The sequence below is a fragment of the Corvus hawaiiensis genome, chromosome 15 (assembly GCF_020740725.1).
Source record: "Corvus hawaiiensis isolate bCorHaw1 chromosome 15, bCorHaw1.pri.cur, whole genome shotgun sequence".
Lineage (NCBI taxonomy): Eukaryota > Metazoa > Chordata > Aves > Passeriformes > Corvidae > Corvus > Corvus hawaiiensis.
The window spans coordinates 8,044,672-8,060,309 of record NC_063227.1 but is presented as its reverse complement, the minus strand read 5'-3'; the positions used below and the strand labels follow the sequence as shown (position 1 = coordinate 8,060,309).

At 40.0% G+C, this 15,638-nt stretch overlaps 1 protein-coding gene across 4 annotated transcripts; it reads right to left on the bottom strand.

Moving 5' to 3' along the window:
- Nucleotides 1-114: 114 nt before the first annotated feature.
- CLK4 (CDC like kinase 4) lies at nucleotides 115-10,703 on the bottom strand. Of its 4 annotated transcripts, none has more exons than XM_048319867.1 (14): nucleotides 10,581-10,703; nucleotides 8,605-8,664; nucleotides 7,841-7,998; nucleotides 6,563-6,788; nucleotides 5,300-5,390; nucleotides 4,851-4,917; nucleotides 3,480-3,596; nucleotides 3,213-3,379; nucleotides 3,013-3,107; nucleotides 2,534-2,663; nucleotides 2,127-2,209; nucleotides 1,566-1,645; nucleotides 553-640; nucleotides 115-470 (listed from the first exon to the last, which is right to left on the bottom strand). In XM_048319867.1, exons 2-14 carry the CDS (start codon nucleotides 8,656-8,658, stop codon nucleotides 333-335), a joined length of 1,494 nt encoding a protein of 497 aa, XP_048175824.1. In that variant the 5' UTR covers nucleotides 8,659-8,664; nucleotides 10,581-10,703; the 3' UTR covers nucleotides 115-332. The 4 variants fall into 4 exon arrangements, with proteins under 4 accessions (XP_048175824.1, XP_048175822.1, XP_048175825.1 ...); XM_048319865.1 differs by having other exon boundaries at nucleotides 10,574-10,697; XM_048319868.1 differs by lacking the exons at nucleotides 5,300-5,390; nucleotides 6,563-6,788.
- Nucleotides 10,704-15,638: the final 4,935 nt, after the last annotated feature.

Here is a 15,638-nt window from a genome sequence, read left to right as displayed (position 1 = left end):
GACTAATAAAAGGAACCATTTTTTGGGGAATGTTTCCACAACTCCTTCAGCTAGCCCAGACTCCTCACCTACAGTCTAAGGGTTCAATACCTGTAAAAGGAGAGTGGTACAGGCTTTCAAAAATGAAAATTACTTTTATTTTTCACTTTGATACCCATAAGACTACAACTGCTCAACAAGGTAAACGTAACAGTTATACAAAACATATGTAATTATTTACAGACTTAACTGTACAAAATAATTTAAAGCTTACAAAAGTTTCATGCAACCTCTGCTGACTGACTGACACAGTCTAGGAAATCTCCTTGAAGAAGCATAGAAGATCTTTGAATTTATTTATTTAATGGATCAAAAAAAGGATGCTGCAAGGCTTCATCAAGAGTAATTCTTTTGGCTGGGTCATATTCCAGCATTCTGCGAACAAGGTCAAACAGACTTTGATGATCTGTGTCTTGGCAATGCATGAATTCCTGAAAGAAAAAAGCAGGAGGTATTTTAGAGAGAGCTTTCACAACTGCAGTCTAACAGAGCAATAAAAATGCTGTCTCCTACCTTTAGAGGCTTACAGCGTCTCCTGACATACCGGCCTGCAGAGCTGTGCTCATCCCAGTCCAACTGGTCATGGTGAAAATAATGTTTTCTGCATGACAAGGGAAATAACAGTAAGATGGTGTCAGTGCACACAGCAAGCAGATGCTTTCCCAAGAGGTTTTAAAACACCATTAAGTGTTCCTGCATGTATCTCTGCATTTGGGAGCTAACACTTTTTTAAGTGCGTATTTATTCACAGAGATCTGCTCCTTTTTTATTACTGCTGCCACAACCATTAGAAAACAGTAACATTTTATTTTTTGAGTATTACTTCAATCTATTGCAATTGCTGCTTTCCAAGCTTTTCCCTGTTTTTCAAAATGTACTATAATCAACTGGACAACTGTAACAAACAATATCCATTACCCAACCCAGAATTATTCTACTGTAACTTGAGTTACAGAATTATCTACAAGAGCTGGCAAGAGGACAGCTTATGTAAGAAAAGAAAATGGACCATCAAATCCCAGGACCACTAAATCTTAGACATAGGGGTCAGGGGAGAACCCTGTGCTGGCTGTTTCTCCTTGCAATGAAAGTGAGAAGCTCCTGCTGCATGTAGTTATCTTTGAGGAAGAGAGAAAGATCACTGAAGCACATGTCTGAGGGATATGGAGGGGCACTGCAAGAGGATGACAGCTGTATTAGCAAGGACCCTCTTCTTCCTCTCAATATAATTATTGTGATGACATCATGTTCTTTATATTTAGAATTTAAAGAAAAATTGATGTCTAATACTGTTCTGGTGACCACACCAAACTTAGCTTTAAAGACTTAGAAACATTCATACTCAAGTTCAAGAGGCTGACAATTCATACTAAAATCAGAAGAGGACTAATGTCAACTACTTAAGGTAACAAAAAGCCCATGAGTCTCTGTTGATCTGCAGCAGTTCATAGCTTAAAATGGCAACTTTGCAATTTCTCTTGTAATAGAAAATAAAAGGCAACTTATCACTTCTATGATGAACATACCTGGATTTCTTGATCATGTGAGTGGGCAGAGGCCCCAGTATTCTTTCCATCATTGCCAGGTGTTCTTTACTATCATGAGTCTGTGTGGAAAAAGCAATGAAAGCACTTAGCACATTTTTCTCCTCTGAGCTACTTGGTAACAACACTCAAACTGCAAACAAGATCTTGCCAGAGCACTGTTACAGTATCTTTAAACACTGCCACCTTCAATTATTAAAAACAGATTATGCAATGCAGATTATACAACATTTTCCACAGTTACAATGACCCTTGAACAACAGTTCATAAACCAAATATCGTACAAGTGTTTTCTTTACTCTTAATTCCGGCAGTATCATGACAGGTGGCTTCACTCAAAATGCCAGAAAAGGTAATCTTAGATACTCTGAAGAAGATATCCAAGACGTAACATTTTCCTGTATGGATGTTGGCTTGACAATCTCATCTATATAATCCTTAAAAAGCCCATGAGGTTATGCCTTTTACATAGTTAGGTGTATATCATTAGAAGATTAAAATCAGTCTGTAACAAACACATTCTATTTAAGCTTAGGTACACACCTGAAACACTGTAAATCCCAGGTAATACTCAATCAGAATACAACCAATACTCCACACATCACACGGCTGAGACCATCCCAATGCTGCAAAATAGGCAAAGTTTGTTTTACTTTTTAATATATTCTCAAAATCTGTAACCCACAAAGTACATGCCCAGTTTCCACACATTTACTGATGCCCAACTTAACCCCCACGCCCTCTTCAAACCCTGGGGTGAGAGAGGGAAGGCAATGTTTGGACTTCTGTTTTTAGAGTATTTCTTTTACTGTTTACTCTTAAGAATTTCGCCACCACCATCTGAGAGATGCTCATGGTTCTGATAAACAGTCAACTACTCCAGTTTATGAAGTAAAGACATTTGAATGAACTGCAATTAACTTCCAGAATGTTTAAAAGTCTTTACTGACCTAAAATAACCTCAGGAGCTCTATAATGTCTTGTAGACACTAATGTGCTGTGATGCTCATCATCAAAAGTTGCACTTCCAAAATCAACAACTTTGATGTCTGTGTTTTTTAAAGTGCGTTCATCTCGCTTCTGCAAGAAATCAAAATGCTGTTAATACTTTTTAAAAGCATGCTTAGGCAAAAGGCATTATCACATTATCTTCAAAGTACCAGCTAGCATAAAATGTGTAACAAAACACTTCCTCCAAATACTTTAATTCCTATTCAGCTCGATGCTTCAAGAAAGAAGAGCAGGTAACAAAGTGACAATCTCAATACCCAAAACAGCTGAGTAAACACCACTCTGAGCTCTCTTCCTCTTCTGTTAACCTTACGTTAACTTCAGTTACTTGTTGTCTCTGTTTTTTTTTTTTAAGAGAAGCTCCAGTGAAGACAGAAGTGGTGCAATTCAAGTTGGGAGAAACAAAGAACAAACTTACCATTTTGGCATTGTACTTCACTATGTAATCAGACTCCACAAACAAGATATTTTCAGGCTTTAAATCTGTGTGAGTTAGTTTATTATGGTGTAGAACTACAAGGAAAAAGAAAAAATTATTCCATAATTTACACATAGAATTCCTACAGGAAAAACAAAACCACAACCATATATTTAAAAGAACTATTGACATTTACTTACAGTTTATAGACTGGCAAATTTGATAAGCCATGTTCCTAATGTCATTAATATGAAATGGCAGAAAGCTGTTTTCCTTAATAAAGTCATAAGTACTAAGTCCCAGTAGCTCAAAAACAATACAAACATGGCCATGGTGATCAAACCACTCCAGCATCTGGACACAGCGGCTTAAAACAGAAAACAAGAAAAAGAAAACAGATGAAAATCTATTCAATAATTACTTTCCTCAAATCCTTGGTATGCTGACTACTCAAATTTCATACTTACAAATTGCTGCTTGGATCCATGTTGTTCAAGTGTTCCAACACCTGTATTTCTGAACGGGCAGCCTCCCGGTATCGACCAACATTTTTCACTATTTTAACTGCTACATGCACTCCTCTCCTTGAAGAAAGTAAAGGACAGCAAACTGGATCAATTATTGTTAAATACCCACAACACCAAAGCAGCTTGATTTTAATAAAAGAAACACAGGAAGATTAAAGGTCATGGAAAATTATGAGTTGGATTAGGGGAATTGATTTAAGCATGCTGCACTCAACCAGAACAGTTTTTATAAAAAAAGAAGTAATCCTGATCTTTCCTTTCTCAAGTACTTATAGTATATGCTTCATTAATGACTTCTCAGTGTTATTATCTCATCTAAAGTAGAATAAACATTGAGAATCCAGCAGCAGAATGATTAAAAATTAACAAAGCTCTCATTTGAACAAAAAAACGGCAAAAATTTGATAGGTTTTTTTTTCCTGCAACTTGCACAACTTGTCCTGGCTCTTCTCCAGTGCTCTTACGGAATCACAGGAATTGAGTAATTTCTGAAGTTTGGATTATGAGCATTTTATACCAGTGAGAACTGCTCTGCACTGAATGTCTGCATGTATTCACTGTAAGGCTGTTTCTTAAATAGAACACAGACACACAGATCCTTCTGTCACATTTGCTCTCAGACAATTTATGTCTCTGTAGAGCTCTTCCAATTCTAACAATTTCAGAACACTCTCTGCCCTCACAACGCGATCCCAAAATCCAGAACAGACTTAACTTATGAAATGACAGAACAAACAAACCAAAGGTAGAGGAAAATATACTAAAACCATGTCAGAACTGCTGATATAAAACATACAGTTAAAATAGTCTGTGTTCTAACAACTGTTAGAGCATACAGAAGGTAGTGGAAATACAGTAAGTTTCTTCTTCACCAGACGTATCATCACATGGAAGTAATCATTCCATTAAGAAAGTACTGGATACTAGATTACTGTTGATTCAAAAAAAACTTTAAAGGATAATTTTGATTATGAGAACTGAGGAAAGCAATTTACAGCTCAACCAATTCCAAGCAACTGCTTTCCAGAAATTGCTTTCACTAAGAGTCAAAACTACTTTCTCAGTATCTCACTGCATCATCTTCTAAAAGTCTCCCAAACTAATTCTGCACTCTTTAGCTGCTTTCACATTCTCCAGTTACAGCAGCAGCACTTGCAAAAACCAGAGAAATGTAATTAAATAAACCAGAGCTCTCTATCATTAAAAAGGGCATTTAAACTGCAACTTTCTTTTAAATAAAATGTCCTTGAGCTTTAATTTCTAAGTATCTTTTATCATGAGATCCACTGATAAAGATAACCCAACACTTACATATCATGATCTATGCACTCCACTACTTTTCCAAAAGCTCCTTCTCCTAAAGTCGCAACAATTTCATCTAAAAAGAACAAAGATAAGTTAGAATTATACAACTACTTAAAGGAGAATGAACATATTAATGTAGATTTAAAAATGTGCCATTACAAAAGCATAATTACTTTAAATTTCAGCATCAGAATGCATTATTTTATTGGACAGGAGTCATGAAAACAGTTAGCCAAAAAACTATCTCTTGTTCTAATCTCATTTACTAATTGGAACTTTTTGAACACAGTATTTAAACTCTACAGAAAAGAAGATATGCAAAAAAACAAAAAAGCACAAAAAAAAACAGAACAAAAAGAGCAATGAGATTTCTTTAGCCCCCCTCCTCTGACATACTATTCTAAACAGATTTTTTTCTGAAAAGTTTTTTAAAAGTGTTGAAAAATATTCTATACATCTTGCTCTTAGAACGTCTCCACTTTCACAGATCAGGTGACCCTCCTCATCATCCTCTACACTCCTGGATCTTTTCCTTCGGTGACTCTTCTGGAAACGGCACCAAGATCGTCCAGCCAATCAATATATCAGAGTGAATTCAGGGCAGAATACGCAATTCATTCAGCGGGGAGATATTCAGGCATTCAGTTACACACCAGGCCACGAACAGTTGGCAGGAGCAATTTCAAATTCAGTCCCCAGAAATTCACAGGGCACAGTTTATGTTACAGAAGAAAAACATGGCAAGGAACAGATTTTCAGATAAATACTTAAAGTGATACAAGCAACAGAAAAAAAACAACACAATTTTGTCTCTCAAACAGTGGCTTAATTGAAGACAGATTAAGACTGCAACACTGCTATTTCTAATAATTTGCTAGCAAATAGCAAAAAACAGCATTTATTTACATACCTAAGCTCTCAGTCAGGTGAAATGTTTCTATTCTTAAAACATCCACTCATGTAAACACTTTTACTTCCCCCACGTTTAGAGAGAGAAGAAAAACTACTCTGAAGTCCTTAATTTGCATTATATAATCTAATACACCTTGCTGTTTCTACTGCAGGAAAGTGGTATAAAACACCTGGAGCTGTAGATGCATCAGTGGGCATCACAACAACCATGCGAAATTCAGGGAGCACACCTTCAAAAGGGAAGCAGCAAACTTATCCCATCTCACTAAGACATTAGATGCCATTAGCTAGGCACAGAGCTTATCAAAGCTTCTGAAATTAGGTGCAGAATTGTTCATATCAATTTACCAGACATGCACATTCATACTTTCAATTCATGTTAAAAAGGCATGTCATCTCAATTACTTTCAGCAATAGGATGGATGGCATCCACAATCTACCTGAAAAAACACAGTTCACTATGCTGCAAAGCTAAGTGACAACTGTACTTTAAAACAGGATAGCTACCTGTCTTTAATTTCAAGACAACATTTTTCAGATCAATCCCAGTGATTTTGACTACCAACCTCCTACATTCCCAGTGTACAACTGTACTGATGATAATCCCACCCCCCACCCGACACTGATCCGAGAATCTCAACTAACAACATATTCACATGCTCCACAAATGGACTCAAATAAACACAAATCCTTTTTTAATAATGTAGTTCTTAAAGTACCGTGGATCAGGAATTGCAGCTCTAGCAGTCATTTAAGAAGTCTATTACCACTAATTCATTAATAATAAAGTTAAAAATTACTCATACCGAATGCGATTGGTGACTGGAGCAATGATGTCTCTTATGCTTCCTTTTATGACTACTTTTCCTGCTCCGACCAGAGGATTTGCTATAGTGATGATGGTGACTCTTTTCATAGTCTCTGTGATAATGCCTGTGGTCATACACTTCACAGAAGTCATTTCTGTATTCCTCAACATATCTCCGGTCATGATGGTCTCTTTCATTTATGGCTCTATCGTCCAAATAATGACTGAAAATATATTTTAAGTGAATGTTCTCCACTTCAAAAACTTGAGGTTCCAACAAGATAAGTGACCTGAGCTGAGTTACACAGTATCTGTCTTTACAGCAAAAATGTTTTTTAATTGAATCCCTCCCCAAAAATAGTGGAGCTTTTGATGTTACTTTATTAGGGATTTAACAACATTGTCAGTCTCAAATACATGGCAGCCATCCACATGAACAATGTATGATCTGTCCACAGTTTGCATAGTAAGAAACTCAGACTTAAATAGGAGAAACACTTCCTAAAATATACTGAGAAACTTCATTACAACCTTAAAAGACACATGATAAACCACTTTCAATACAGAAATCATCCCTTCTATGCTTTTAAAGCTCCAGGTGTTAAATAAAACCTAGAGACTGAGAGAAGTACCATCATTCTAAGTGCTCTGCAACGAACATTAAAAACTCAGAGATCATATGGAACAAGGATCTTTTGCACAGAAAACAGACCATTAAGAAAGCTGCTGAGGCACAGAATTCCCTTACTGCTGTACACCTACTCCTTCCAGCATCTTATAAGCATGAGTGTAAGCTCTTAAAAGAATTCCACTGGATCTTCTCAAGGGAAAAAAAACCAACACAAAACAGAAAAACACATCTTTCCACTGAAAGCAGTGTGAGGGAAAACACAAACCAGTCCCAGATTATTAAAGAGAAATTCATACTTACCATTGTATTAAATGATTAAACAAACCTTCTCCTCCTTTTGTTCACATTAAATCAAAAGGCATTCTTTTTAGTTGAAATTTAATATTGATTGTATTCAATACCAACATTTAACTGACACCAGTGAGACAAACTAGTAACATTTACTTGTTTTCATTGAAGAATTTCTATTTAATGGTTCAGGTGCGGTGTTAACAACTACCTATTAGGCTTAAGTGAGCCAAACCATAAGGAACTGACAACTCTGGGCATTCAAAAACTGTGTCTGCAAAAAACTCCTACCCTGAAAACACATTTACTTTAGACACAGTAAGAAACATTTGCACTACTCAGTTCAGAGTCTTATACCTTTCTGAAATGCGACTGGGTTTATAGTGCTTGCTCTCTTGGCCACTGCTGTGGGACCTCCTTCTGCGTTTGCGGCTGCTACTGTGCTTCCTTTGATCCCAGCTCCTTCTGTCATCCCACTCAGGACAATGAGATTGCTTTGAATGCCTCATTTCCCACTGGAAAACATAATAATAATTTTTTAAAAATCAACAAACACACATGTAGGTGCAAGTTAGCAATGGTAGTTTGATCAAGTATGACAGAACTAAAAACTCATTTTTCCTCAGCTCCCTCCCCCCATTATTTCAGTTTGGCAAGCAGGCACAGCTCCCTCATCCCAACACTAACGCTGTTATGAAACACAAATCACGATTAAATAGGCCAACTCATCTCCATTTAATAGCTTCAAACATGTCATTAAAGGCTGTTTTAAACAAACTCTCAAGTGACTAAACAGAATAGTTTCCTTAAAGAGCCTTTTATTGGAAGAAACCTTCCTCTCCAAACATCCTCTAACAAGAAAACCTGGATTTAGGTCTTCCTACTGTATTGTAAAGTTACTACATGAAAATCGAGCATGTACAATCAGTCTAAAAACTTCTCTCACTAAACTATTTACAAAACACCAGGAAACAGTCACTTTCAGCAACAACCACTGTGAACTCTGATGGATTAACACAACTTTGGAGCACCTGGAGCCAAGTCACAACTTTTGCACTCTATTAGCATGCAGGACTGTGCATGGTCTACAGTTCAGCTGATTTACCAAAGACAAAACCCACCAGCTTCTGTTGCTGGATGTTTGGTGCAGGAATTCTTTGTTCAAACAGGTACATGCACAACTGAAAAAAAAAAAAGGCAAAGTAAAACACGGCTGTAGAATTAAAGAGTGTAACAAAACCAACTGTTGTTTGTTTACTCATCTGCAGCAGGAGTTTTATGAAAGTAAGAATAACTTTCTATATCAATTCCAGTATGTTCCAAAGAATGAATTTATACAAAATAATAAAAAGTTTTTGCAGCAACTAGTGACAGTGAGAAAAGCAGTTTAGAGACAATGAAAGCAAGAGAGTAGAAAAATCATGGCTGTAAATCATGTGTAAATTGCGCAAATCTGTGTAAATTTACAGAGAACAATGCCTTCATACAAAGAGAAGGCATTAAGATGGAAACTCCTAGAACATGCAAATGATAAGGTTATTCTGAAAAAACTATTTTTTCTAATACTTTCAGAAGATCTGTGAGAGGCTGGTAATTAAAAAAACGCAAACACCCCCCCCCCCCCAGACACCTGCAACAATGTTTTTTAAGGAAACTGGTTTTTAAAACACAAATACAAAAACCACGACAAGAAAGAGTGACAAACTGTGCAAAATAAGTGCCTTATATACATTTTGGGTGAGTCATGATTCACAAAATCGTATTCAGTTGTGAGATTCTAATAAAAAATAAAAATACTAATGTAGTAAACAACAAACAAAAACACCCGAAAAATTAAAACCGACTTGGTGTTCCATTTACGTGCTTTAATTTCCTCTCTTCTTACACAGCTCCAAAGCCATTTTCCTCTATTTTCACCTTACATAACTCAGGTTCTGAAGCACACTCAGGTTTAACTTACTCTTGAGGTGCAGAGCTACACACACACAGTTATAGGTGAATGGAAATTTCTACTTATGGTTGCTTGGAATTTGTTTTTCTTTCCCCACCTGGAAGAAGGCAGGCTGACTAAGGCTCTGTAATGAACAACTATCTAAATAAAATCACTATTAAACTGTCCTGCAGAGTAGAGCTCGGGAGCAGAAGGATGGATATTTGACACAGGAAACTGGAGAAAATGCTTTGTTGAAGACTAACTGCTGCTTAACTACAATCAAGCGCACACAGCATTAGTGAGATTAAGATAAAAATTGCAAATTCTGTCCCTAAAGGAGCCAAGTAAATTTAAATGAGGAGGAAAGGCCCAGAATCGGTCTGAGTCCATTTTAAGGTAGGAGCCACCTTAAGATTTTTGACTACTGTGCTCTCCCTCTGATTTTATGCGCCGAAGAACTTCACTTATGTAATACTGACAGCTGCCACGAACATATGCATTCCTGTAGCATGTGGAACTAATCCATATCGCAGGCAGTTTTCACTCCCACATTTTACCATAAGGTTCCTCAAGCAGGAGCCGTTCCCCTTTTGAACAGATCCATACACATAAGGGCCACGAAAGCCCTGCCGTAAGCTGCCTACACAGCAATTTCTAAATGCCTCTCGTCAAAAACTTGGCAGGCCGAGGAGGTCAAAGGCTTACTCCTTTGGGATGGCCAAAGTCCGACACCGCAGGTCCTGGAGGGGACACCCGCCACCCACCAAATGGGGCACCAAGCCCATTTCCACACCACGTTCCCCCGGGAGGCCTCCGGGGCCGGCGGGGGAGGAAGGGCCGGTCCCCGCTGCCACCTGGGCGGGCGCCAGGCACGGCCGAGTCGGGTGAGCCCAGCTCCGCCCGCCCCAGCCCTCCGCAACTCCGCAGACACCCCGACAGAGCTCCTGTGCCGACAATTCTCCTCCCCTCTCAACATCTCCCGAAGCAGCGCTTGATGCGCCCCGCGCCGCGGAGACAACGCAAGCAGCTCTCCCACCCCACCCCACCCCCCCCGCCCGCGTGCCTTCCGTCTCCCTGCTGCTTCGTCCCCTCTAGAAACAGAAAGAAGTGAGGCAAAAAGCGAAGGTGAAAAAAGAACCAAGGAGGGCCGCCCTCACCACTTACAACTGGAACAGAAAACCAGCGAGCTCCGTGTCCGCCCTGCGCGTACAGACAAAATGGCGGCGGCGAGCGCAGAGAAGCTGCTTCCCCCTTCTCCCTCGCTCTCGCGGCGTCTGTGCGCTGTGACGTCAGACGCACAGCGTAAGGACCGGCAGGGCGGGAACGCCCGAGGAGAGGCCCCGCCCCTGGCGCCTCGCCTCTGAGGCGGTGCCTCCGCCATGGCGGCTGCTCTGAGGGGTTCGGGGTGGTGTCTGCTCTGCCCGTCCCGTCCCGTCCCGTCCCACCCCACCCCACATCCTGGGCATCGACTTTCCCCAAATCCTTCATGGCTTTGTGAGCCAGTTCCATGGAGGGGTTCAAGCAGCGAGGGCGAGTTCGGATGCCACCCCCGAGCTGCGCGCCTGCCCTCCTCTCATGCCTCATCAAACGCGTGTAGCAGTGCGGAAATCACCAATTAGTCCCAAACAATTAATTCCTTCTAATGAACCCGCCAAACGTAGCGTTTAAGCAGTTTGGTGAGCGGGTTGATTCCGCAGATAGGCCTGGCTTCAGGCTCACGGTTCTCTGTGTGAGCCGTTCCTGTGCGATGCTCACGGTAAAAACGCAATAAAATATATTATCTGCGGTGTCTGTAACTCGGAACTGCCCCCTCCGCCGTGTGCAATTGCACGGATTGCTGCGCGGTTGCGGATTCACTCCGGAGCACGCGTGGGACGGCGGGTGCAGCTGAGTCGTGTCCTGGCAGAGGCAAAACCCAGCGTCCCAGGCCTGAACCCTACTGCGGGGTTAATGCTGGACTGCACGGGGGAAACTTACCACCAACTTCTCCAGGTATCATTCGGACAGAATTTAATCAGCCCAAAGAGATTGTTACAAAGTAAAGCAAACCCCAAAGCAGGGAAAAGTGGAACTGAAACGCAAGCTTCAGATTTAGTAGCTCACAGTGTTTTATCTGGGGAAAATCACAATCTCTGAAGGTTAATGGATAAATTGAAAAACTCCTGAACTCAGTGACTCTCCCAGAATAATGTTAGCAAGTTTTACCTCTAATACAGCGAGGTTTTGCAGCTGAAGCAAAATCCAGAATAGCTAAGGTGTAATGTACTTTTAATTTAATGGGTGCTGTTGTCTTTTTAATGTCAGTCCCCAATAACAGTAAATTGTTCTAAAATGAGTACATACTTTTGCATGTGTGGTTTTAAAATTTTCATTAAAATTTGTTTGCCAACAAGCTTAAGATAACCATTTAAACACGGTTTGCACTAGAGGGGAAATCCTGTTCCTCTTCTTGGGTTTTTTTCTTGTTTGTTTTTTTGTTTTTTTTTTTTTTTTAAGAAAACAAAGATATGGAGCATTGACACCTTTTTGTTGCATCCTGTATTTTTAAAAACCTTTTACCTTCATAATTCGTGTTGCATACCAAATCTGTTATCGCCAAATACGTATTTGGTGCCAGTGCTTCACTGTTTCTCATTTAGCACCTAAATTATTGGTTATTATTTATAAAAAATTAGTAATATCTGTGAAGTGTTACAAGTTTCCCCAACATCCACTGATTCTGGGGAATTGTCTCAGACTGCAAGCAGCAGAAAAAACAAGCATAAAATTACATTTACAGAGAATGAACATGCACAGGTGAGGAGGCAGAAAATACTCATGTACCTGACATTAGCCAACTGTACCACATGATTACATGTTTTCACTAATTTCTTATTACAAGAGGTGTGTCTAGGAAGACCATCTGGATTTTATGGAAAGTTTCTTGCTTGAAGGCTGATGACAAACCAGTGCCTGGTATTCCTGGCAGGGCAGAGCAGATGTGATGTGACAGGGTCACGCTATCTGCCCTTCTTGCCTGGATGCCTCTTCTAGGTTTTTACTGGGTTTTACCTTTGCTATTTTCCTCTCCCCTTATAAAGAGAAGCTTTAATGGATGACAGAGCCTCTAACTGGGTATAGCAGTTCAGAGACAATTTTGGGAAACCACATTTAATAGGAAAAAAGGAAATTAATGCAGAAGAGACCGTCCAGAACTGACTACCTTTGGAAGCAGGAAAATTTTGGTTCTAGGATATTTTGGTTCTCTCCTGTTGGGAGTAAGGATCTTCAGCCTGGAATAGAAAAGGTAGAAATAACTATTGTACATTATGAAAACACAATGAATGGGAGCTGTAAAAATGTACTGGTTTCAGTCAGAGGTTTTCAGCTGACAGCTGAAAGAGGAATAAACCTATCAGAAGTTAATAATTGGACCTTTTTGAAGAAGAAAAGCAGTGTATAAAGGTTGTACCACCTTCATATCAAACATACATAAAGAAATTTCCCTCTGAAGCAAAAGTCTTACAATGGATTTTATAGAACGTAGCCTCTCTAGACAGATTGCAAAGCAGTTTCGGCTCCTGCTCTGTGTGCTGAACAAAGTGCTTTCAAAACCACCTCTGCAGACATTCAAAAGCAGAATTGGAAGCAGTTGATTTTCCTTCCTGTTCGGGAGGTGGCAGTGGAGACACAGCAGTGGAGGAATGTCAGCTGGAATTTAAGTGATGTCTCAGAGAACGATAAAGTCAAGAGAAATTTGCTGGCCATGACCAGGTTATGTATCAAAGTGACAGTCCCTCTAGAAATGGCCATTTTTAAGTCAGAAATGAGGTGAAGAACACTGAAGAATCAAACTAGAGAAATCTAGTCTTTACAAAACTCAGGAAATTCATTTGAGTGTAGTTACAGCTGCTTCTGCTGTCAGCCCTTATGGTATTTACTTTTGTTTATGTGAGATAGATCCTTCTTTAATTAGACTTGCAACACCAAATGTATGCACAGCTTGTGGAGTGAGTAACACACAATGCAACTATGTTTTAGATTGCTTTGTACAGCAGAGTACATTACAATTCAGTGTTACTGTGCTGGTGGGACACATTTGTGAGTGTATGAAGAGATACATTCAAACCATTTGCTTCAAAATGCAGTTTTGTAAGGTTCCTCTTTCAAATGCCTTACCATAGGAGGTGATCCATCCTCACAACAGCTCCTCAGGAGATATAGATCTTACCTGGTTTTCTCATTGTTTGGATGAGAATTTAAAGCAAGGGTCATCTGCCTTGCCCAAAGCCTAAGAACTCAGGCAGAGCCAAAAATTCCTGGCTTTCAGTACTTCCAGTGCTGTGCTTGCTTTTTCTTAGTTACAGATGTATTGGTTTTGTTTTTCCTCCCTCTGGTTAGTGTTAAAGGGTGGCCGATTAGCAGTTGTGCTTTGCCTTTAGTTGTTTATGGATTTCTACATTTCCATGGTTTGATTTTTATACTGACAGATTTTCTTAGGTTCCCTTGACCGTGTGGGAGTAGCTGTCTTTGCTTGGGAGCTCAGGGACAGAGTAATGACAATACTGTCTCTTTATAAGGGACTGAACTGAATGGGGATGGAAAAACCATCAGGAGAATTTCTAAGATGTATCAGGCAAAATATATTATTCATTTCACAAATCACTATAACTACTGATCAAGGGAGCCACTGTCCCAGATTGTTGTGGCATATGTAAATTCAAAGAGATAATAGGAGCTTGGATGTATGGATCAGCAAAAAGGAAAGTGAGCACCCACTGACAGTTGTATTTCCATTCCACAGGAGTTTATTTTTATGGAGGAAAAATTTAAAATAGATTTTTTTTTTCTTTTTAGATTATGCAGCAGAATAGAAAAAATGCAAATATTCAGCCGGGTAAAAAAGAACAAGGTATGGTTATGGCTTAGAGACACATTTTCCTTGTTAAAGAGTTATTAGAATTTTTCTTAGAAAAGCAGTGGCCCAGAAACTTTGTGTCAGTGTGGGCATTTGTGTTCATTCCCATGTGCACTGGGGAACAGTTGTGGCCAGGTAATAGGATGGTTCTCTCTGAGCTGTGTCCAGTGGCAGTCTGGAACGGCCTCTGCTGCCCTCAGCGTGTTCCCATTGTACTGAGGGCGACGGGGACACCGTGCCCTGAACAGCTGGCAGGTCACCGGGGCCAAGGAGTGTTCCCTGCAGTGGGCAGACTGGGTTTCACTTAGGTGATCCGTGGGCCAGCTGGGATTGCCTTGGGCTGAGCTGAGGTGATCCACTCCCTTTAATTGAAAGGCTCACAGGGATGGTTGAAACTTGGACTTTTCTCACTCTCTGTGGCACAACTGGGCCTCCTGAGGATTGAAATGTTTTAGCCTAATAATGAATTGGGGGCTTGACAGGGGAAGCCTGAATAAGCCACAGTTTACAGGAAATTCAGCCAGATGACTCAACAGTTCCTTTTGGCAAGAGCTCTGGCACCGTAAGAATACTGTGCTGAGAAAGGAGGTTGCACGTCCCACTTCCGCAGGCTTTGGAGTCAGTGACACCACTCACATCGGGCAGTTCTCCCTTGGTGACAACAGGCAGGACCAGCTGTGCTGCAGTTACACACTCACAGAAGCAATGTGGTGCAGGTGCCAAATGTTACATCAAGGGAACTCCACCACTTACGTCAACACAAGTTTCACCTCTGAGCCTCTTTCTTCTTTATTTAAAAGAGTTTTAAGCTGCTTGAACCAAGGATGTCTCTTACTGTACATTGTTACTGAAATGGGTCCCTCCTCTCACTTTATTATTTGTATTGCCATCAGCAATACAAGTATTAAAACAACACATTTAAACATCAGTTGTACCGTGGAGTTTTATAGAAACAAACTAAAAATACTCAGACCCAGTCTCAGCTTTTTTCTCCTATTATTATGAAGTTCCCATTCTACAGCTCCTATTTGGGAAAATATTTTATTATGGGAACTGTGAATCTGCCTCCCTTCCTTGCAGTACACATGCAGTGCAATGTTCTGAATGTGTGAGGATGAAGAGAGAAGCAGTAAAGTGGAAATGAGAAAGGGCAGAAACCACAGGTTTCTGCCTACACACATATTCATGCATTGTTGGGCAGAGTCAGGGACATCTTTGTATTTTTGGAGTTTCAAAGCAATGTGAGTTTCTTCTCAGCCTATCCTCTAGATTTGCAGTTGTTGAAATCTTTACTACATATAAAACAAAAGAAAAAATTCCACGCA

Bases quoted from the DNA above. Each gene is read 5' to 3' on its own strand.
- CLK4 (XM_048319867.1), bottom strand. From the start codon at position 8,658: ATGTACCTGTTTGAACAAAGAATTCCTGCACCAAACATCCAGCAACAG. The intron at 7,999-8,604 runs GTGGGTTTTGTC...TATGTTTTCCAG, and splicing joins ACATCCAGCAACAGAAGCTG to TGGGAAATGAGGCATTCAAA. The intron at 1,646-2,126 runs GTGTGTACCTAA...TTTTCCACACAG, and splicing joins TGGGATTTACAGTGTTTCAG to ACTCATGATAGTAAAGAACA.